The 24,967-nt window shown below is 39.5% G+C and overlaps 3 protein-coding genes across 3 annotated transcripts in view; 2 read left to right on the top strand and 1 right to left on the bottom strand.

The window, feature by feature from the left end:
- LOC112052983 (pre-mRNA-processing factor 17) overlaps window positions 1–17,551 on the top strand; it is a 57,496-nt gene extending 39,945 nt beyond the window's left edge. Inside the window, exon 11 of the mRNA XM_024092236.2 lies at window positions 16,958–17,551. Coding sequence (XP_023948004.2) covers window positions 16,958–17,135 — 178 coding nt within the window. The 3' untranslated portion in view covers window positions 17,136–17,551. The remainder of the gene's footprint in view (window positions 1–16,957) is intronic.
- LOC112052984 (5-aminolevulinate synthase, non-specific, mitochondrial) lies at window positions 17,545–19,695 on the bottom strand. The gene has a single exon (XM_024092237.2). The coding sequence runs from the start codon at window positions 19,450–19,452 to the stop codon at window positions 17,947–17,949; it is 1,506 nt and encodes a 501-aa protein (XP_023948005.2). The 5' UTR covers window positions 19,453–19,695; the 3' UTR covers window positions 17,545–17,946.
- An 864-nt stretch (window positions 19,696–20,559) lies between these two features.
- Window positions 20,560–23,703, top strand: LOC112052979 (protein ST7 homolog). The gene is made up of 3 exons (XM_052884579.1): window positions 20,560–20,937; window positions 22,170–22,355; window positions 22,579–23,703. Exons 1-3 carry the CDS (start codon window positions 20,794–20,796, stop codon window positions 23,632–23,634), a joined length of 1,386 nt encoding a protein of 461 aa, XP_052740539.1. The 5' UTR covers window positions 20,560–20,793; the 3' UTR covers window positions 23,635–23,703.
- The last annotated feature ends 1,264 nt before the right edge of the window (window positions 23,704–24,967 follow it).

Consider the following 24,967-nt stretch of genomic DNA (forward strand, 5'->3'; position numbering starts at 1 on the left):
CGGCGAACATTTCGCCCTAGAAGAGTGATAAAAAAATGTATTTTTCTTCAAGAAACATACTTTTATTAAGCCAATTAATTCCCCAGATCCTTATTTATACATCATACTATAATCTCCATATACTTTTATACGGGGGTATACCTGGATTCCCTGGGCCGACGTTGTATGGGCCGGTGGGCATTTAACGATCCCCAGAACCCATTCCTTTGGGCTATTTAGTATAGAGCGTTTATAAGAGATCCGCGGCAGCACTTTACAGCAAATTGACTATAAATCCCTGTAGCTCCAAAAGTAATGGTCGCAGATGCCCTGTTACTTGTACAACATTGCTTTACTATTAGCACACTCTTAATTTATACTATGCATTTTAAAAACCTGTCATCATCCTTAATACACCGGAATAGAGCTCGCAGGCGGGCGGCACTCAAGTCATATTGGGAACAATCGAGAAGTCTTTTGCATTTTAATCACATTACACAATATTCATAGGTCCATTGTTTCGAAGAGTCATGTGCCTGTAAAATTCACTGATGTTTAAGGTTATCCTACGCAACATACTTAATTATTTTTGTTGCTCTTATTTTATACAAGTAAAATTTACGAGTCCCGAGAAAAACGAGACTTTTGAGAGTGAGATGACAGAGTTTTATGTTATAGGTACCACAGAAAACATATGTACAAGTAGTTATACTCGAAGTTAATAAATGGCGTAAATAATTTGGCGATAAAGAGACTATTATGTCTGCTAGGCTTAAATCTACCGTATTTAATGTAGCTACATCAAATAAAGGAAATATCTTAACGATCGAATTCATTATCAGTAGCTGCCTATGAATCATCGAAATTATTGAGGCACCTACATACCTGTCATGTAATATATATGATAACGTCTGGTCTAATCTATACGTATAAGTATTCTATTGTATAACCGACAAATAGTTTACAGAATATTGATATGGCGATAAAAATAGTAAACTTTGTATCTTTATGTGTGTCTTTTCGCGTATGCCTTATTACTTACGGTTATGTTAAGTTAAGAATACCTACTAATGGTTTATTTAACTGTATTAGCGAGGGAAATGTGAACTATATCAAAAAAACTACATTATCAAAAAGTACTATATATATAATTTTCCTTATTTCGTATTCTAAAATACCTCTAATACTGATTTGTCATGAGGACAAAATGACGTAGTTTGATTAATCCAGCTCACATGTTGCAACACCATATGAACTTTTCTGTTATGATGAAAAGCAATTCTGACGTCTAAGTTGCTTTATTAGCTAAATTAACTTTGGGTTATTCAATATTTAAAATGGTAACTTTTGTTTTTCATCATCATCATTATCAGCCGATGGTCTATACTCTATAGGATAGGTAGGCCTCTTGTAAGGACTTCCAAACACTACGGTCTCCGCCGCCAGCATCCAGCAGCTCCCTTTAACGCGGTTATGTCGGTCCACCTATTATACTACAGCCAGTCTTGATGAATACTGTTTACCAACAAAGAAATTAGAAATGAAGGTAGAAAACGCATGTCATTTCATAACTTATTAATTTTAAATTATTTTGGTTTGTCTATAAAATGTTATATAAAATATATTAACCATATCTAATTGTTCTAAGCTTATCAATCAAATTTATTTTCATTAATTTAAGAACAAGTTAATTATAATTATTGTTAGGTGTGAAATGACTAGTAATTTATACCCTCACTTTTAATTTGTTTGTTGCTAAATAGTACTCATCAAGAAAGGCTGTAGTATATTGGGAGTCGACCAACATAACTTTTACTTACTTTATATTTGGTGCTACATACGAGGAGAGTTTAAGTTAGTTTGTTCGTATTACTAACTAATAATTGTGTTGTGGTTTAGGTAAATCATCCGTTAACTTAATTAGGGCCGTCCCGGAACGGTCGCTGTATTGAATATACGTATATTGGTAAGCATTACTATAGTACGCGCGTTAACAACTGAGTCTTAGGGCCATAAATCATTTCTCTATATCTATCTCGCTTGCACTTATGGGTCTTATGGAGCCGTCTAGTGAAGGGTGTAACAATGAAAGACATATTATCGATAAGTAAAGTTTATTATCGTATCTTGTTCACAAAATTAAAAAAATTAACAATATTTGATTTAATATAATACATATTTCATATTATATAATTATTAACTAAATAAAATTAATCTTCATCTGAGTCTTCATCATCAGAATCTTCGTCTTCTGCCAAATTTATTATAAGCGGCGCGTGATCTCTAATTAGAGCTTTTTGTAAATCTTTGTTTTGAAGTTCTTCGGCATGCCTAACACATTTGGCCCAGTCTTCTCGTGTGACATTTTCTATGGCTCGGTGGAGGTGATTTTCGACATCTGCTATCTTGAAGGTATTATTATTCTTCGCAACTTCTCCCTTTACTTGTGCCCAAATTAATTCTATTGGGTTATATTGACAGTGATATGGAGGGAGCCTTATTACTTCATGACCTCGTTCATTTGCCAGATGGTCTAAAGCGTAGACCTTCTGCGGGTTACTGGCTTTTACTTTTCTTATTAATTCTTCAATAATTTCGTTGCTGGAATATGGAATCTTTTTCTTTGTCAACCATTCTTGAATTTCAGCTTTCCTCGTGTTTCTTGTGGGTATCTTTTCCAACTGTATCGAATGATCCCCTTCCCTCGCGACAGTCGTACAGTTAAGACGTGTATTCTGTGTTCCGTTTGAATTTAATTATATACCTAGTAAATTCGACTCTGTCACGTTCGGCGCAAGTGTCATTATGCCTCGGCCAACCCAAGTGAACAAATTGTTGGAAAGTGCAATGGGATCGGCATCGGATTCTGAGCGCTCAGACGCAGTGCCCGAAGACTCAGTTTCTAAACAGCAACCGCGCACACAGCGTAAGCGACGCCGCTCAAATGAAATAGAATTCCAATTAAATGATTTCAGGGCAGAGATAAAATTTATGCTTGAAACCTTTATGGAAACGCAAAATAACAGATTAGTAGGCATCGAAACTCACCTCAAGGAGGTAAAATGCCAAAACGAGACCATACAATCAAGAAGTATTGATATTGAACAGTCTCTTAAATTCTTAACGGATGAGTTTAGATCATTGGAGAACAAAATTGCCACCATGGAAAACGAACGACGTTGTTTGTTGTTGCAACTGAGGCAACTCGAGGATAAATTTGAGAGCTGTGATAAAAAAAGCATAAAAACTTGTATAGAAGTTAGAAACGTACCTAAGCAACCCCACGAGACTAAAGAGGTACTATTCTCATATGTCGATAGCTTATGCAAATACATCACTAAGTCGGAGTTAAACCATCTGGAAGTACGTGACGTGTATAGGCTGCCTAGTAAAAAATCGGACGCAAAGAGCTCGAGTCTCATTGTAGAACTAACAAACACACTACTAAAGGCTAAATTGTTAAACGCAACAAAAAAACATAGCCGAGAATTCTCTGATCAGTTAAATTCGTCAAACTTGGGACTAAAAGGTAGTAATCAACCGATCTACATATCCGAGCTATTAACACCTAAAACTAAAAGGCTACTTTTTCTGTCAAGAGATTTCGCAAAGTCATCACAATTTGCCTATTGCTGGACTACGAATGGTAATGTTTATTTACGCAAAAAAGATGGGGCTCCGTACATTCATGTTAAAAATGAAGAAGGTCTAAATGAAATTATTAGAAAAACAGTGGTGAAAAGTGACTAGGTTGTGTCCATAATACGTTATTTTATATTGCTTATTTTTCATTTTATTGTGCCTGTTCCTTTAAATACTACTTAGTTATAATTTGTTTACACTGTGTGTCAACTTACATTTACAATTCACTTATGAAACTTACTACACACGACTACAAACCATACTATTACATGTTTTTATTCACAAGTATTTTGAACACTAAAAATCTGCTGAAATTCCCTGTGTGCTTATCATTCGTGCAAGGTAATTATAATATATATTACAGACGACGCCGTTGCAAGCGAGCCGCTACTACAATCTACCCGCAACTTCCAAAATATATTATTTCGTTTCCATACACTATTTTCTATACCTGTAATATCTTATTGATTTTATTACTCATGATTTTCTTTTTTAACCAATCATTGTATCGCTCGTACCGTATTTTTATTGAACATTTTATCTCGCGTTTTTGTATATTTCAAACAATTAAGGTGTACCTACTGCTATGCATAGGTATGTCTATCACCTTAATTATAAAATTATACTTTCCGTCACATATTTTATCTTTTCATCACTTAAATGGATAACATAACTAAAATTATAGATAATTTGGACAATGTTAATTTGCACCAATCTTTTGTATGTAGTCCGGATAATTGCTCAAGTTACATGCAAAGTACAATTAATGACATGTTAATATTAGCGCAAAACATTCGTAGTATTCAGCAAAATATAGATGATTTTTTAATTTTTCTTGATAGAATTTCTATTGAACCCGACATTATAGTGCTGAGCGAATGTTGGCTACGAAGCTGCCAATTTGTGCCACAAATTAATAATTACACTTCTTATACAACAACGAATTGTTATAATCAGAACGACGGTATAGTTATATATATTAAAAAATCTATTCAATCTGTAACACAAGAACCTCATTTCTCAGACGCAAATTGCTTAATTACGACAATAAATAACTTATCAATAGTGTCTATTTATAGGCCACCCTCTTTTAAAAACACGAATGCTTTTATTGAATCCCTGGACTATACACTCAAATCTTTAGAAAAAACTAGACATGTGGTTTTAATTGGTGATATAAATATTGATATAAAGTCCGATAGTGTTGATCGAAACTGTCATAATTATCTAAATTTGACATCATCTCATGGCCTATTACCTACTCATTCGTTCCCAACTCGACTTAATAACTGTCTTGACCACATCTTCTGTCGGTTTAACAAACCCTCGACTACGCTTGTAATTCAAAATTGTTTGACAGACCATGACACTATCCTAATATCCTTAAAAATGAGTTTCATAGAAAATAGAAATATAAGTAACCTACAAACTAAACTCAATTTCATTGGAATAAAAAATGATCTTTTAATTACAGATTTTCAACCAGTACTTGATACTCAAAATTGTATCATTGCCACTGACTTTCTTGTTTCTACTGTGTCTAATATCATAGCAAAAAATACTTCACAGCGTATTAGATCGAACCGTAAAATTCCACAAAAGCCATGGGTTACATCTGGTTTGTTACGTTGTTTAAAACATAGGGACAAATTACATATGAGTGTAAGGAAAAGTCCCGGCGATGAACTACTAAGAATAACTTATAATAGGTACAGAAATTTTTGTACTAGTGTACTTAAAAAATTAAAACAACAACATAATAAAACCGAATTAGAACTTGCTAGTCAGACTAACCTAAAGAAAACTTGGGAAGTATTAAACAATATTACCAATCTTAAATCTAAAAATCTAGATGCCCGTGATCTTCTAACAATTTCCGGATGTCCTAACCAAGCTGTTGCGGAAATCAATGAGTTCTTCATTAACATGGGTAAAAATATTGTAGAAAAAATCCAATCCCCTTACGGAAGTCCTACTAAATTGTGTACAGTTTCGCCCTTAACTTCATTTGTGTTACTCGAAACAGATATTAGTGAAATTATAAAAGTTATAAATTCCCTTAAAAATTCTAGTTCCGCGGGCTTAGATAACATATCGACTATTTTACTAAAACAGAACAAAGAACTGTTTTCTGCTTTACTGTGCCATATTTGTAACTTGGCTTTTTTGCATGGCCAATTCCCACTTTCCTTTAAAAAATCTGTTGTAACCGCAGTCTATAAAAAGGGTGACAGAAAAGTAATTAGTAATTATAGGCCAATATCTATCTTACCAGCATTCTCTAAAATTCTTGAGCGACTAATCAACGATAGATTGATAAACTATTTGGAATTAAATAATTTACTGTCGCCTAATCAATATGGCTTTCGTAAAGCAAAGTCCACCTCAGATGCTGTATCTGATCTTACCAATTGTATAGCCAGTAAACTAGACCATGGAATGAAGTGTATTGCTATATTCTTGGACCTCGAAAAGGCTTTTGATACAGTGTCTACTTCTCTACTTTTGAATAAAATGGAACAAATAGGGATTCGTGGTTTACAACTCCGTCTGTTTCAGGATTACCTAAGTAATAGAACACAGTGCGTTAGAATTGGAGATCAAATCAGTACATCACTACCAGTAGTTCATGGGGTCCCACAGGGAAGCATTCTTGGCCCAACATTATTCCTTATCTATATAAATCAACTTTGCAACCTTAATTTAATAAATGGTAGAATTATTACTTTCGCTGATGACACTACTCTTATTTTTTGGGGACAAAGCTGGGAAAGTGTTTTCTATAATGCGCAGCAAGGCTTTAACTTGGTACTTTCCTGGTTAAGAACTAATCTTTTAAGTTGTAATGCCGAGAAAACAAAATATCTTTCTTTTACCTTACTACATTCCTCACAACCACCGATGGAAAAATTCAATATACGTGCCCACAATAATCTATGTCTTAATTCAATTAATAATAGTACGTGTAAATGTTCCTTCTTGGAAAGATCAGACCATATCAAATACTTAGGAATAGTCATTGACAACCAACTTTCCTTTAATATTCATATATCCAATCTAACAAGCAGAATCCGCAAGCTCATCGCCATCTTCAAAAATATACGACACATAGCTGACAAAAAGATTATAAAAATGTTGTACTTCACTTTATGCGAACCCCTTTTAACTTATTGCATTGATTCATGGGGAGGTGTAAATAAGACACGTCTTCTTAACTTAGAGCGTGCTCAGAGAGCTGTTCTTAAAGTTAGTAATTTTCTTCCTTACAGATACCCAACAACCTCACTGTATAAAGAATGTGGAGTACTCACAGTACGACAGCTTTTTGTTCTCAAAATAATTTTGAAACAGCATAAGTCAGTAGACCAAGCTCTGATAAATAAATTAAAGAATAAACGCAACAAAAACAGAATTTGCAAATCGTCTAGATTCTACACAACTTTTTCCCATAATTTTTTCCCTTTTCTTGGAAGTTTTATATATAATAAGGCTGACGCAGTTCTTTCAATTCACTCACTATCTTCTTTTCAGTGTAAAAGAAGAGTACATGACTGGCTCCAACAATTAGACTATGTTACTACTGAAAATCTGCTGTCAATTCTGAAATAATACTTATTTTTCATTATCTAACATATATATATATATATATATATATATATATACATATTTATTTCTTCTTATTTATAGCATACAAGCAGACACACGCACACACACACACCCACACACACCCACACACACACACACACCCACACACACACACACACGCATACACACGCTGCTATGTTTTGTACGTGACATAAGATTGTTACATCTAAGCAGGGAAGAGCACAGGTATCTATAATACAAGTTCTTTCTTAGTTTAGATACCTGTTACTCATCCATTAATTATAGTGTTAAGCTATTTTTACCTATTATGTTACGGTTTTATAGAGAATAAACGATTATTATTATTATTATTATTATTATAATGATAGCTTGCGTTATCGACAATTATAACTGAGGGCTCTTCAAGTAGATTCAGGAATTCGGAAAACCATGCCATATATGTTTCGCCATCCATTTCTGTGTGGTAATCAGCATCCTTTGATTTCACCGCTTTAAATATTAGCTTCGCATCTGGAACGAAGCCAGTCCTTGCAGAACCCGCATGGCAAACTATTAATCTTTGGCCTTTTCCCACAGGCTGATTCTTGAAACCTCCTTCATCGTTGCTTCCAAGCCACATCCTCTTTCTTGCATGGTTTTGATTAATCCATGTTTCGTCTAGATAGAAACGTGGTCGCTGATCGTTAGTTCTTCTAAGTAAATCCAATTTCCTTAAAAAGTCCATTCTAGCACAAACAATATCAGTTCTTTCCATTAAATATTTACGTCCTTCGCTATTTTTCTTATACTGGAACCCAACCTCCTTCAGTAGTATTCTCATTGAAGTGTTGCCGCATTTAAAATCGGGTAATTGTTCACGGAATTTTTCTAAAATTTTCGCCACGGATGGATACTCTCCATTCTCATAAAATGAAGCTACAGTTCGCTTCAACACACTTTTATCAAAATCGTCAATATTAGTGACGGTTTGTGGTTTCTTAAAATTTGTTCTTGGTATACAGGTACTGCCTGATTGTGATACTTCCGTCTTGATTCGGTCCACTGTCGCTCTGCTCACACCACAAACAAATGCGGCCATTTCACGTGGTTTGTTGAAATTTAGAGAAGCCACTTTATTCGGATCACTTTTCAATTCATTGAGAAACAGGAATACGTTGTGAATCAGTGTTCGAGCTTGAGGGCTAATATCGCCATGTAATTTCTTCAGATCAACGTTAGAAAATAAAGTATCCATAGTGCGCAACGAGTAACACATGAATGTATTTATTTAATTGCAGTAAACACATTTATAGCAAAAAAAATACGCAATGCAATTACATTAGAAACCGACCAATCAGAATCGTCCAAATCATTATTGACTCATCATTAGCACGTGCGCAGGTAGCCGTTTATCGATAATTAGGGTGCGCAGGTAGGCGCGCTGCACATTCCTATCTTTTTTGACTTTTATGACCGGACGACTCAGATGATAACGCGCATACTTATAATGATTTCGACATTTTGTCTAATGACGTCATTATCATTAATATACAAAAACGTTTCAATGAAATATGATTGGTGGAATTTCCTGTCCAATATCATCAATACTCAATAGGAAATTGAATTGTCTGTCTGTGTAACTTTAATTTTAAAACAATGGCTTATCTTTAGAATGGCCTGACCGATTTAAATGGAATCACTGGAAGACATTTATCCCGAAAACATTAATGGTTCCTGCGAGATTTATAAAAAAACTGAAATTCACGTCGATGAAATCGCAACCGCTAGTCAATATATTATTATTGACTTTCGTGACGTCTTTTCTACAGCTATACGCTTCTTTAGGACATTATCAATTAAGACCAGATGTATATATATAAAATAAAATAGATATAAATCGACAAATTTGTATGAAAGGATTGACGAGAATGGAAGAAGCAAGGAAGATATGCAAGGAATCATAGCAATTGGAAGATCGCGGTCTCTGTTTACCCCTAAATGAGGTTTGTTGAATGTATATCCAGGTCTAAAGTTTACTAGAAAACTTATAAATATGTTGTTGCATTACTGACGCTAACGCAGTTTCACTTCCAATCTTTGGTGCGTCCGATAACAAAATATGCCCCCTGAAAACTGCCCGACAAATTTTATTACCACTTGATTTTAAATATCTTTCTTTCTTTATCCTATTCTGCAAAATTGTCTCTTTTGTCCGACTCGCCAATCGCCATGACTATGAAATACACATAGCTTAAGCAGCATGAATAAATATTACGTTTCTGGGCCAAGATCTATGACGTCACTGTATTTTGAACTTATGAAGCTCGGTCGTCAAAAAAGTCATGTTTTAAGATCGTGGTATATCTGACCTTTGCCAACTCCCTTGAGCCGCGCTCTACATAATAATCAGCATTTGGCAATGGAGCCCGCCCTTGCGCGAGCGATCGTTCGCATACTCGCGTTAATAGAAAAAGCGTTGTTTATAAGCTGTTATAGTTATTCTATTTCAGGAAGACCGGAGCCAGGAGTATATTACATTGAAAGCCAAACGGTCTTCTTACTACTAAATAAAAAAAAACGTTTGTGTGCAAACTAAGGGAACGTTAGAATTAACAGCCATTGGATGTCCACTGCTAGACATAGGCCTCTTGCATGGACTCCCAAACTACACGGTCTTGAGCCGCCATCATCCAGCGTCTCCCTGCAATCTGCTTGATGTCTTCAGTCCATCTAGTGCGGGATCGCCATTCCAGCACCTTAAGATCCCAAGTCCTGCGAGTAGCTGAGCTATGTCAGTAACTTTGGTTCTTATGCGGTTCTCCTCATTTCTGATTCGATCACGCAGAGAATCTCCGAGCAAGCAAGTTGATACAGGGTTAGGTGTGTGACACAACCCAGAACCCTGAAAACATTTTCATAAAATTTGTGTATACAGGATAGCAACAAATTTCATTTTACTCGTATATTACGTGCTTACGGGAGCTTAAAATTCTATCACCAATAGAAAGCTAGTTTATCAGAGCGAAACATAGGCTAAAATTTAGCGTTGTTTTCCTACGGGAATAGCAATACGTGTGAAACCAGGGGGCGTCCGCTATCTATTCTAATAATTTCACTAAGTCTATCCATTTGTTTGTTTCGTTTGCATAGCTAAACCGTTGAATTTGATGAATTTTGGTATAGTGATAGGTGATTGTGAAGCAATGGCGTAGTGAGCCTTCGAGGGGCCCTGTATCAAAATTAGTTGGAGGGGCCCTAATAAGGGTAAAGATTTCTCACAAAAGAAACAAAAATGCTCGCTTAAAATAAATAATAATATGTCAGTGACCTAGCTGTAGGATGTTTCCAACTTTTGTACAGACGCTTTTAACCAGGGAAAAAAAAGAGATCGTGGATTACCTAAATTTTACAATTTTTTAATATTATGCATGCCGATCGGGCGTGATATAGAACAGACTATATTTATTTTGATTTGACTTGATTTGATTTGACTTTTTTTCATGCGCAAGGGGCCCCTGTAGTCCGGGGGGCCCGTACCATTGATACGGCGGTAGCTACGCCCCTGTTGTGAACCCATAGCAGAATATAGGATACTTTTATGTCAGGATAAAAGTATCCTATATTCTGCTATGGGTTCCACGGTTTATGCGGGGTTTGTGAAAAAAGTATTTAACGAGAAAGGAGCCGCGGTCGTCCAAGTATGGGCGTTAGTACAAATCGTACAAAAATACGGTTTTGTACAATGTGGATGGACTTTGGCGTGTCTGGCGAGGTGTGTAGTAACTTCGTGTTGCTTGTTTTCACAAAGGCCTCGCGTTGCACCTGCCTACACAACACAAGGTCGATCGGCTATGCGAATTGTTTGGCGTCAATGTTTGTTGAGTTCCAAGATGCCAAGTAGCTATTTGGTTTACTTAATATAGTATTTTTATATAAATTAAATTGAAGTGTCTGTTTGTGATTTTAAAGTAGCTTTTTTCTCAAGTGCTTATTATTACATCATCATCATGTCAACCGATGGACGTCAACTGTCGTAGGCCTTTTGAAGGAACTTCCAAACATCACGATCCTGAGCCCTGCGTCTCGCTTGATGTTGTCAGTCCACCTGGTGGGGGGTCAACTAACACTGCGCTTTCTTGGGACCCCAACGTCAGAACTCTTCGAACTATGTGCCCCGGCCATTGCCACTTCTGCTTTGCGACTCGTTGAGCTATGTCAGCTTATTACACGATACTAAAACACAAAAAAGCTTTTTTGGTCTGTTTGTTGGAGTCCGGGTTAATGGGGATCCTTTGAACTAAACAGATTTTAATGGGGATTTCACTGGAAGATAAAGGTATTTATAACATCACATTACACTAATATATAAATGCGAAAGTTTGTGTAGAAATGTTTGTTCCTCCTTTATGCAGCGGTTACTGAAGCGATTTGGCTGATATTTGGAATGGTAATAGATTTTACTCTGGATTAACACGTACTTTTCATCCCGGAAAAAGACATGGTTCCCGCGGGATTTGTGAAAAACAGAATTACACGCGGACGAAGCCGCGGGCGTCCGCTAGTTGAGTAATATATAGACTACTTTTTATTTTGGAAAAATTCATGCTCGGTTCATTCCACTCACGCAATAAGTTCGATCAGCTGTACAAATTGTGATGTTTGGCGTCAATATTTGTTGAGTTCCAACTTGCGTCTTAGTTACTTGGTTTACTTAATTTTATACACATTATTTATTTATGGGACAGGGTTCTCTCTGTGTCTGATGAATTCTTGGTTCCGTATCTCCTCACCGCCCCAAACCTACTCAACAAGTCAACACTAAATTCTCTGTTAAAAATCAATATGTTATTAAATCACAAAGTTAGGGATTTTAAGACAGTTTTTTCCCGTGATTCTTTTAGAAACAGCTTTAATTCATACGTCACAGCTTAGCAACGCCTTCAAAGTGATCAGAAGGTTTACAATACATACATACACATACGATGTTCGGTTTTTAGTTTATTTTTGTGATTTTGAAGTCGGGTAAATTTTATTGTTAAAAAGATTTTATTTTGGCAAATAAAATTTGCCAAATATTATATGAATTCATGATTTCCATTCTCCTCTAATTAGTCGGAGAAACTGTCTTACGGGCCCACACACAGCACGAGTGGCGTGGGAAGTCGCGACAGAAGCAAGAAGTGGTCACATTACTCGTCCTGCCGCATTTCAAGCCGTTCGTCTTGCCCATCGCTCCCTATTTTGCCGGTTTTGAGCGAGTCTAGGACTTGCGTTTTTTTGCGCGAGTACAGCATTCTGTAGCTGCAATATTAGGAGACGGTAATACAATGGTCCAGACGGCGACAATGTAACACATTATATTTTAGGCTGCAAGCAGTATAAAAGAGCCGTGATAGCCCAGTAGATATGACCTCTGCCTCCGATTCCGGATGGTGTGGGTAAGAATCCGATCCGGGGCATGCACCTCCAACTTTTCAGTTGTGTGCATTTTAAGAAATTAAATATCACGTGTCTCAATCGGTGAAGGAAAACATCGTGAGGAAACCTGCATACCAGAGAATTGTCTCAATTCTCTGTGTGTGTGGCAGACTTAGCCAATAAGACTTCAGCAGCTCAGCAGTAAGTCGAATATGGATACCCAACGTCTAGAATATGATAACCCTAAATCTCGTGCCTATCTGCATCTAGAAACACATAACTAACCTGATTATTACATAAATAAATAATAATTATTCACGGCTCACGATGATAATCGATTGTAAATTGTTATCAATTACTTAACAAGGCATTATGCTAAATCATCGTGATTATATAACTATAATATAATTAATTATAGAGTTATTATTTAGGTTAAAGTGGTATATTATGTACTAGTATATCAAATACGAGTACCGACTCTGTTACCGAGCAGATGCTTGCGAAAATTTTTTATACTAGCCGATGGAACAAGTAGATGGCTATGGAATTGCATTGTCTATAACAGAGCAATACAACGCTGGACATGCCAACAAGTCCGTCTACCTTGTTAACATTTGAGTATGGACGTTACACAAATACACAGGCCTGTTATGGCTAGAAATAAATCCCGCTGAACTAGTTTTAATGAGGTTTCTTAGTTTATTATTTACCCTAAGAGCCGCAAGTGCAAAATGTATCTATACCCAATGATAATTTTATAATATAGATCGGTTACGTCCCTACAAAATCACCGCAAAAAGTGATACGAACAATGCGGATGACTATAGGTGCGAGCAGGTTTGTGAAGTGAAGTTATAAAATAGACTAAATTAAATATATTGATTATAAAAATCGGCTAAGTGCGAGTCGGATTCGCCCACCGACCGTTCCGTAGAATTTTTTGAATATTTGCTTAACCTCGGTTGGACGTATAAATTATCGTAGGTACTACAAATAAAAAAACCCGACTGCATAAAGTATAAAAAAACTAAAAAGTAAAACAAGCTCAGTCCAGAAGTGTAGAAAGCAATTGTCCCGACTTTTTTCAGTTTTTTTCTACTTCATGCAGTCGGGTTTTTTATTTGTTTAATTAATTTATTTATTCCATTATTTACTTAGGTACATGTATATAGTTTTTACACATCCTGAACACACAACTCGACATTGTAGACGATATTTTGATATTATTTGTCTAAATAACGTTCTTTGTTGACCACAACTATCATTGAGATGTGGAAATTTCCTCTTTTGAGCTCCTCATTTTTTCATGACCTAGTAACACATCTACAGTATTTAATATCATTGACTAACTGATGGAACAAGCAGATAGCTATGGAATTGCATTGTCTATAATAGAGAAACACAACGCTGGACATGCCAGCAAGTCCGTCAACCTGAGGAGTAGGTAGTTACTTGTTAACCTTTAAGTATGGACGTTAACCATGTTAAGTACGGCTATAAATAAACCCCGCTGAACTAGTTTTAGTGTTTCTCAGTTTATTAATCTACCCTAAGAGCTGTAAGTGCAAAATGAAGCTATACCTACGTTAATCCCAACCTGAAACCTTACAATTAATAACAATTACATTACACATTTTATTAGAAGTGACCTCTTCTACTTCCGCGAGAATATCCTTATTCACTTTATAGAGCCAGAGGTAGGATCCGGTTAAAGTAGGTAACAATTGTGTGTTGTATAACAAATATTCTATTTAGTGCTCCCGCAGACATACAATAGTCGGATGCAATCTTCCTTGTCATCATTATTATACCTAAAAATGTAAAAACATCAAAATTTCAGTCTAAAGTTTTCAGTTCAAATAGGTACTAAACTATAGGGCTATTCTGTAACTATATTTTTATACACTAGCGGACGCCTGCGTGAAACTCGATGTAAACTTTCAACTACCCCCACCCAACTCTACCCATACCCTACCCTACCCCTACCTTTTCCTGAATTTTCTATGCTATAAACCTCACGGATCCCGAAACCTTTTCAACGAATGCAAAACCGTGGAAATCGGTTCGTGCGTTCTGGAGTTATAGCGTCAGGAAGGAAAACCCGACTTATTTTTATACTATAGTAGATACTCGAGTGCTTATTTCAAATTCACCTCTATCTTTCTCTTTCTATAGTATCGTTTTAGACGGAAAGAGATAGAGGTGAATTCAAAACTCGCATTTTTACAAGTTAGAAACACATAACTAACCTGAATGCTAATTACATTAATACATTATTATTCTTCATGGTTCACGATGATAATTGATACTAAATTGTTATCAATTACTTAACAAGGCGTTATGCTAAATCATAGTGATTGCATAACTATAATATAACTAGCTGACGCCGCGCGGTTTTACCCGCGTGGTTCCCGTTCCCATGGGAAAACGGTCATAATATATAGCCTATAGCCTTCCTAGATAAATGGGCTATCTAACACTGATAGAATTTTTCAAATCGGACCAGTAGTTCCTGAGATTAGCGCGTTCAATCAAACAAATAAACAAACTCTTCAGCTTTATATATTAGTATAGATTTTATTAAATCGCTAAATTGTGTACCTTTTACTAGTAGTAGGTAACTCAACCACGAGTACCGACTCTGTTACCGAGCAGAGACTTGCGGCATTTTTTTTTTACCAGCCGTAAAAAAAAAAATGCCGCAGTGGCTAGGGAATTGCATTGTCTATAATAGAGCAACACAACGGTGGACATGCCAGCGCAAGTCCTTCACGAGGCGAAGGTACCTGAGGCGAAGGTACTTGTTAACCTTTAAGTATGGACGTTATAAACCCTGTATGTTACGGCTATAAATAATTCCCGCTGAACTAGTTTTAATGACGTTTCTCAGTTTAGTAATTTACCCTAAGAGCCGCAAGTGGAAAATTTACCCATACCTACGTTAATCCCGACCTGAAACCTTACAGTTCGTAACAATGACATTACACATTTATTAGAAGTGACCTCTTCTACTTCCGCGAGAATATCCTCATTCACTTTGTAGAGCCAGAGGTAGGATCCGGTTAAAGTAGGTAACAATTGTTTAACAAATATTCTATTTAGTGCTCCCGCAGACACAATAGTCGGATGCAATTTTCCTCGCCATCATTATTATACCTAATAATGTAAAAACATTAAAATTTATTTTCACTCGACATTTTTAATTCAAATACTGGACTGTAGGGTTATTTTGTAACGACATTTTTTTAACTCGCTCGAGCGAATTTCAAATTCACTTCTATCTCTCTCTTTCTATAGTATCGTGTTAGACGAAGAGAGATAGCGGTGAATTCAAAACTAGCACTTGCAAGTTATAAAAAACTTAGTCAAAGAATAGCCCTGCTGAACTGAGTTAGTCTAAGGTTATGTATTGCGAAATGGATTATAGTCTAGTCTAGACAGTAAGAAGTTCTTAAGCTTCCTACAATCGTGTACTCGTATTTACATAATAAACTAATTATCTAGGTACCTACCCAGCAAGTAAACTGTTTATCGTTCGTAGTTACGACTACTTCTAGACGTTGGGTACTTGTACTGCTTGCAGCCTAAAATATCATGTTTGTGTTACATCCCCGCCTTTTGGAGTTTGGACCATTGACTTACCACTCATAATACCGCTGCCACACATAGCTCTATACGCGCGACGCCGCACAGACTGGTAAAAGGACCAAAAACTTGTGCAAAAATATTTTGTTTCTTTTTCTTTAAAAATTATTTCAAATAGGTGGTCCATGACGAGAAATGAAATGCCGCCAGTCCTAGACTAGGATTCAAAACCGGCAAAATAGAGAGCGATGGTCAGGTCGAACGGCATGAAATGCGGCAGGACGAGTAATATTACCACAGAACATCTCTGCTTGCTTTTCTTGCTACTTCCCACGTCAGTCGTGCAGTGTGTGGGGGGCCCGTTTTTCGGACTATTGAACAACGGAAGTCATCAATTCATATTTAAGACTTAACGTTCTACTATAAGTATTTAGGTTTTGTACTTGACTCTCAATTTCATGTGTTCGGAGTAAGAAACGATAAGTCCTAGATACGAGTATATTTTAAAAAGGTCGAGAAGAAATATAAGAATTGTTACATATTCAATGTCAAAGACATGGTAACTGTAGCAGATATTTTACCAATCCATTGATTCACTCTGCGGGTAAACATTTTGTGGTAAAAAAAAATTCATTTCATGATAGTCCCGGTATTTAACCGTGATCCAGGTATACCTAGAGACTTTAAGACATATATTTTTTTTTAATTCATTGTAATGGTTCCATAAGAAACGGTTTCTTTGTTGCAGCTACCTCGTGTCGGGTGACGCGGACGGCAAATGCTACATATGGGATTGGAAGACCACGAAGCTTTACAAGAAATGGAAGGCTCACGACGGAGTCTGCATCACCTCTCTATGGCACCCCCATGAGCCCAGCAGACTTCTCACAGCAGGTTGGGACGGAGTCATTAAATACTGGGATTAAGAGACGGCTGAAACAGCCAAGGATACGTTTTGACAGAGCAGAGACTGCAAGATTAGCAAATAAGATGATTTGATTGAAAATTCATTTTACGCCCCTTTAGATACCTCATTCAGTTATGTTTGAAATAAAAATAGTTTTGTCTGAATTTGAAAAATTTTAACATTTATGTGATCATTCATTTATGGGCATTTTTGATATGTTTACTGTTTAGGTATACATAAGCATTTTTAAGATAAAGTTATGATTTATTTTTAAAGCCACAAACTTTGTACAGACAACCAAATATTATGAATCTTCCAGACTGATCAGATTTTTACAAAACATTCTTTTAGGGGTCAATGGATGAATGGATGAAATGGGATGAATTGAGGGTTCGAAAGTTGTACAGGAAATAAATGATACAATAGACTAAATTACACCATACTTTTATTTATCCCTACCATAACCACACCATATAGTAACAACTGAAATAAACTTTGCAACTTTTCAATATATTTTTTTATGTAATTTTTATACTTGCACATATAAATAAGGCAAATTTACATAGGTTCAGAAACTTAACATTTATGAATATATTTATTTAACAAAGTCAACATGTAAAGATTTTTTGTGGTCCTAGAATAATATATGTATTTACTAGGATCCGTAAATTTAAATATTTTGAGTTTACTCCTTAACTTCTATATCTTATTTAAATTTCTAGTTTTTCTTAGTTTATTCTCAACTTTGTATCTAATTCAAGATTTTCATGCTACTATCTGATCCAATGTAAATCTGGCTGTAGAGAAGCATCCGTCTATATGATATGCAATTATGCAGCAATCATGGTGTATTTGTATGGTTCTTCATACGCGACATCGACTTTATACTCCATACTGCACTCACGACAAGTGCCGTTGACCATAAATTGGTCGAAACTTATGTTATTTTCATGGAATGATTCAATCAAGGCAGTGATGAGGCTGTCAATCATTTCCGGAGTGTGGTGCGGCCCCGGTGCAAACCGCAAGCGTTCCTCCCCTCTAGCTACCGTTGGGTAGTTTATAGCTTGTGCGTAATGTCCTCTTTTCATAAGAGACTCAGCAACCTTCGCCACCTTGTCTGCTCCCGTAATTGGAACAGGGACTATGTGACTCACAGATGGCATTTGGGGAAGACCTGCTATAAGTAAAGATAATTTTAAGTATCGTACGATTCCTTGGTGTTTTGCTCTCATACTTCTGCCTTCTTCACTAGCTAGAAGGCGTATAGCTGCCAAGGAGCCCGCTAAAGTAGGCGGTGGAAGAGCTGTGGTAAATATGAATCCAGGAGCTAAAGACCTGATTGTATCAATCAGAAGCTCTGAGCCAGCGATGTACCCACCTACATTTCCAAATGCTTTACCCAAAGTTCCCGACACAATGTCTATGTGGTGCTCCAAGCCTCTCTCTTCCCCGATCCCTGCACCATGTTTTCCATACAACCCTACAGCGTGCACTTCATCTACAAAAGTTAGAGCTCCATACTCGTGAGCAATATCACACATTTCTTCTAAAGGACAAATAGCTCCACTCATGGAGTGGACAGTCTCAAATACGACTAGCTTGGGTACACCGGCCGGTGACTCGGACAGTAATTCTCTAAGGTGGTTGGGGTCATTGTGCCTGAATATATGCTTAGGAGCCCGGCTGTTCCTGATTCCCTGTATCATGGACGCGTGGTTGCCCGCGTCCGAGTAAACTACACACCCTGGCAGTATTTTGGCTAAAGTTGACAATGTTGCATCATTGGCAACAAAACAGGAGCTGAAGATCAAGGCTGCAGGCTTTTTGTGCAGTTTGGCGATCTCGGCTTCAAGTTTTTCAGTCATCTGCGAGTTGCCGGCGATGTTGCGCGTGCCGCCCGCGCCCGTGCCGTACGACTTGATGGCGGAGGTGGCGGCGTCCTGCACCGCGGGGTGGCGCGATGCCCCCAGGTAGTCGTTGGCGCACCACACCGTCACGCGCCGGTTGTCGGCGCCCTCCAGCGCCTGCGGGTACATGCCCTCCGCTGCCAGCCGGGACACCTTCCGGAACACACGGTAAGAGTAGTCCTTCTTCTTGGCACTTATCTGTTCACTGAAGAACTTCTCGTATTGGTAGGTCGGTGCGGGCTCCTTGATGTCCTCGGTCATCTCCTTCGGAGCTTCCTGAATGAACGGGCACTTGGTTTCGTCGACCCCGAGCGAACGGAAACCTCGCGAGAGAATCGGGCAAAGGTTCCCATATTGCTTGAGTAACGCGCTGCCATAATTTCGCACGAATCCTTGATTCATTGATCCTAGGAATGGGCAAGGCATTTTATGTAATCGCTGACACTCACTGGACACTAACGAAAATACAGAATATTATTCGATTTCGAGATGCTTTCCACGTACAACGTTGGCTCGCACTGTAGCCGAACGTCTCACCGAAGTTACCGTTTCCAACTGGCAGTTCAAAACACGATAGCCTTCATTTATAAAGTGCGTGTCGTCATATCGATTATGTTTGGATGAATGTTTTGTATTACTACTACTGTCTACTTTCGACTCCGACTCCACGTAAATTTTTTTTATTATGATTCCGAAACGTCAAATGGCAAATGTTGCCATTACAAATTGACAGGGGTCGTACTTGTCAACGTCATTTGTGTGTTGCAAGTTTTAAAATAGAACGATACACTTCACTTGTGCACACTACCCGACTTAGATGAAGAGTTAGAAGAGGTAGATAGAGAAATGACGCATGGGTCAATTGGACTCAATAAAGCTAGAACTCAGAGCTATCCAAATCAGTTTATTTTAAAAAATGATGTTAATAAAATCCTCAGAATCAGATTAATTACTTAAGGACTAGTTTTGCTCTAAAAACTAAATTATTTGTCGTTTATTTTGTTTCTATGGGAACGAGGTAAATTAATCACACATCGAAAATAGTTAACACCAATAAATATTTTTTATTTCCTTACACTACACACAACTATTTGAATCGCAATATTTTTTTACAAACTAATTTATACAAACTAATAAAACTAATTTATACAAACTAATACAACTTTGACAAAGTCATCGGTTATTTTGTTACACAGATTCCGGCTAAGAATCGATTCTTATATTTTATGTATATTGTTTTTATACAAATTTCTAAATACAATTATATTTTAAAAATATTTTAAAAATACTTTATCTTTTAGTAAACTACAAATTGTTAACCGTTTCAACAACTCTAAAATACATTATTACACGACGAAAATGTTTACAATTACAATGAAACATCGATTTCATAGAAAGATTTTATTTAAGCTTTAGATCGTTGATTTTATATTTTGACAGATGGGTAACGTCTAGCGAGCAATACTTAATAGAACAGCGAGGCAGTCTAATTAGTCCGAGGTAAAATCGCTAAAATCAATGATTTGACAATGACATTGACTTCTGTTTCTGTCTCTGTAGGTCTGTGGGCAATGTTTTGACGTGATTGTGGTTCCAATAATTTGTTTATTGTTTTATTTATTAAACAATATTATGTATTATTTATAATGTAAGAGAAATATCGTGAAATGGTTTAATTCAGAAAGTGATAGTAGTGAAGTGGAATTCTATATCGCGTACATATACGGAAGGTTTCGGTAGCGGTGTTGGTGCTGACCGGCGGGTACGATGTGGGACTCGTCGACGTTCTTGGGCGCGCTGACGCCCAAGTTCTACGTGGCGCTGACGGGCACCTCGTCCCTCATCTCGGGCCTCATCCTCATCTTTGAGTGGTGGTACTTCCGCAAGTACGGGACCTCCTTTATTGAACAGGTACGAGGACTGCGGACAGTGGCGAGCCGCTGTCGTTGTGCCAGTCGTGTGACAGACGATGTACCTATCACGATCTGTCTGGCACAGTTGGTACACCTGAGGTTCTAATCAGAGAGGTTTGAATCTCGGCTCGATTCCCATCTCAGGTCTGTTTAGGAATTTATGTTTACTGAATTAGCTAAGGCGAGGGAGGCAAGGAAGATCACACAAAAAATGGGAAGATCATCTGCTGAAGGAATGGCGGGCAAAAGCTAGAGACCGAGCAGAGTGACAAGGTCTGGAGGAGGCCTATGTCGAAGTACAACCTGACTGCTCTGGTGTAACTAACTAAATTAAGTATTATTATTTAGTAAGTAACAAGCTGTCAGTGAATAGAGCCTATTTTTTAATTTTTTTTTATTTAATTTAAATTGGCTTTAGTCTGGTGAAAGGGGACAACCATATCACTCTAGCAGCAAAAGTGTACCACCGAGCGATTTTGTGTGCCAGAATGAAACTGTGTAAAACCATCAGAGTCAGACCTCTTCCAATTAGCCCACTTTCATCTTAGACTACATTGTCACCTAACATCAGGTGAGATTGCAGGCAAGGGTTGGCTTGTCATTCAATATAAAAAACTAGTGTGGTTTAGACCATAGTCAGGCCCATAGTCAGCATAGTCTGACTGTGCCTTATTTTGAGGCTCAAAGTCACTCAGCGGGCGATAGAGCGAGCTATATTTGGAGTTTCCTTGCGTGATCTAATCAGCAATGAGGAGATCCAAAGACGAACCAAAGTCACTGACATTGCTCAGCAAGCAAAGCTGAAGTGGCAATAGGCGAGCCACATAGTTCGAAGAGCAGATGAATGTTGGGGTCCCCGCACTAGATGGACCGAGGATATCAAGCGGGTTGCAAGGAGCCGTTGGCTGCTGGTGGCTCAATATTATTGCGCTTGGAGGTCCATGCAAGAATCCCTATGTCTATTAGCTGATAAGGTAAGGTAGGAGACCACAACTACTTTTAGAAATAAAAAAACAGAGTGCTAGTTAACAGTCTCAGGCATGACAGCAACAGATTGTTGTAGTGTATAAAAAGGGATTGTTTCAAAGTTCTCTAAGAACGCCATCTACTGGTAGTTTAAAGTAACAAACACGATGTACTGTACTACATCGTCCAATTACAATTTTCGTAACACATCAAGTTACTCGTGCATAAAGAAGTTATATCAAAAAAAAAATCATTAATTTGCAGGTGTCGCTTACACACTTGGGCCCGTGGCTGAGTGGCGCGGGCGCGACTAGTCCGGAGCCCGAGGGCGGCGAGTGCAAGGTGTGGCGCAATCCCATGTCGCTGCTGCGCGGCGCGGAGTACGGCCGCCTGTGGAGCGCCGCCCGCCGCGCGCCGCTCACCTACTACGACATGAACCTGTCCGCACAGGTCAGAGGTTCATTTTCATACTGGCTTTACTGTAAATGCTAAGTTTTTTGTGTGGTACAGATATAGAGTACGAGTAAATAGTAAATGCCTATCGTATGTCCACATGAATTTTGATGGTCAATATATTGTTCTCTCGGTCTAGCCAAAGGCAGAATCATTAAGAGCAACTTACGGCGGGGTGTACAGGGATGGGTGTACAATGCTCTGACGATGCGGTCCGCAGGAGCACCAGGCGTGGTTCGGCGCGGGCGCGGGCGCCACGGGCGCGGACGAGGCACTGGCGCGCGCGTGGCGCGAGCGCGAGCCGGCGGCGCGCGTGGCCATGGCGCGCGCGGCGCTGGCGCTGCGGCCCGACTGCGCCGCCGCGCTGCTGCTGCTGGCCGAGGAGGAGGCGGGCACGGTGCTGGAGGCGGAGCGCGTGCTGCGGCGCGCCTGGCGCCTGGGCGAGGCGGCGGCGCGCGCGCTGGCGGCGGCGGGCGCGGCGGGCGCGGCGCGGCGCGAGGCGGCCGTGGTGGCGCACGTGAAGCGCCGCGCCGCCATGTGCGCGCGCCGCCTGGGCCGCCTGCGCGACGCGGCGCGCCTGTTCCGCGAGCTGGCGCGCGACGCGCACCCCGCGCTGGCGGCGCTGCAGCTGCACGAGAACCTGCTGGAGGTGCTGCTGGAGCAGCGCGCCTTCGCCGACGCGCACGCGCTGCTGGCGCGCCTGGACGACACGCCCGCGCCGCGCTCCGCCGCCACCGCCTACGGTACGGCGCTGCTGCGCGCGCGTGGCGCCAGCGGCCCGGCGGCCGAGGCGGCGGCGCTACAGGCGCTGCGGCGCGCCATCGCCTTCAACCCGCACGTGCCCGAGTACCTGCTGGAGCTGCGCCCGCTGACGCTGCCGCCCGAGCACGTGCTGCGGCGCGGCGACAGCGAGGCCGTGGCCTACGCCTTCTGGCACCTGCGGCACTGGCGCGCGGCGGACGGCGCGCTGCGGCTGCTGGCGGCGGCGTGGGCGGCGGCGGAGCGCGCGGAGGCGCGCGCGGGCGCGGCGGGGTACCGCGGCACGGCGTGCGCGCAGTGCGCGGACCGCGAGCTGCTGCCGGCGCACCACGCGCTGTCCGTGTTCCCGCGCCGCGCCGCGCCCGCGCTGCTGCCGCTGGCCGCCGCGCTGTGCGCCGCCACGGCGCTGCTGGCGCTGCTCGCACACCGCTGGCCGGCCGCAGCCGCAGCCGCAGCCGCGCGCGCCGCGCACTTCCTGGACCCGCGCCGCCTGCTGCCGCTGCTGGCCGCGATCTAGAAAGCGATCTCGTTACTGTTCATGACTCTACAATAAATTTGAATTTGAATAAATTATGACTAATCTTAATACGCTCGTTTCATTTCAATACTCCCGACATCCAGCAGTTGTCATATATTATTATTGACTTTGATTTACCTCATCCTCTGAAATTAAACCATAATATATAAAACTCGATACTAGACGCGATACTCGTCGTACGAATGTTGCATGTCCCGCGTGTCCATGCTGTCCGCCTAGGCCGCCGCCCGCCCAGCCGCCCGAGCCGGCACCGGCAGCCGCCCGCCGACCAGTCCCCAGTGCCGCGCCGCGCGCCCGTCGGTGAGGACGTGTCTGTTGCTCCTTCAGCTGAGCTCGCACGTGGTGGGACGTGCAAACTTTAGTGACGAACTAACTTTACTTTTAGTACACTGTCATTTTGATCACTGTTTATAAAACGAACAATTGTTATTCCATATTGGTTAATTGACAATAGCTTATTTTATGTTGCAAATCTGTAGGTAATATAATAAAGCTAGTATAGAATAGAATATAGGTACTATATTCTATTCTATATAATATATACTATATTCTATATAATATAGGTATAGGTGTTCTGGTTGCATTTAATTAATCAGGATTAAAAAATCGAGACTATTATAGGTGTTTTTATTAACTCGTCGGCAAATCCAGACAATGACCTGTATCAGATAAAAATATTCAGGAAGCACAACTTTGATTTACTCTAATAACGTACCCAACTCGTACGCGTCAAAACAAAATTATTACTATAAAACCAATTTTAAAAATTGTAGTTTTGTCCTGAATCCGAATGTCTAATAATCATAAAAGGTTAGATGTGGGTGGGATTTGTGTTATTTTTAACCGACTTAAAAAAAGAGGAGTCGTCGGAATCTTTTTTTGAAAATAACGACAGGTTGACATCTCTGCTTCGTCTCGCTGGTTAGACTATGTATATGCGCTAGATATCTTGGAATTCTGATCTAGATTACCTATTAGATTACATAGTAAAATGTTGTCAACCTACGCCCGTCTATCGGCATTGGATTTGCGCGGTGGGTCCAAACAGCTAAACTGTTATCTAGGCATCTAGCTAGAGTGTAGAGCTGGTAAGACTCTGATAGAGGTAAATATAAATAGTACCTAGGTACGATGCAGCTATTCTTTGTAATAATTAACATATTTTGTATGGACTGTAGCTCTAATTGTACCGGCTTCATTTTTATTTTATTTTAGGTCTTGCTTATAGTCTCTAAACTACATATTGAGTAGGTACACTTTGAAACTTTAGTGAAAACATTGAAGTAGTGTCGTGCAATAAATGCAGTCAGTG

Source organism: Bicyclus anynana, chromosome 12, assembly GCF_947172395.1.
Source record: "Bicyclus anynana chromosome 12, ilBicAnyn1.1, whole genome shotgun sequence".
NCBI lineage: Eukaryota > Metazoa > Arthropoda > Insecta > Lepidoptera > Nymphalidae > Bicyclus > Bicyclus anynana.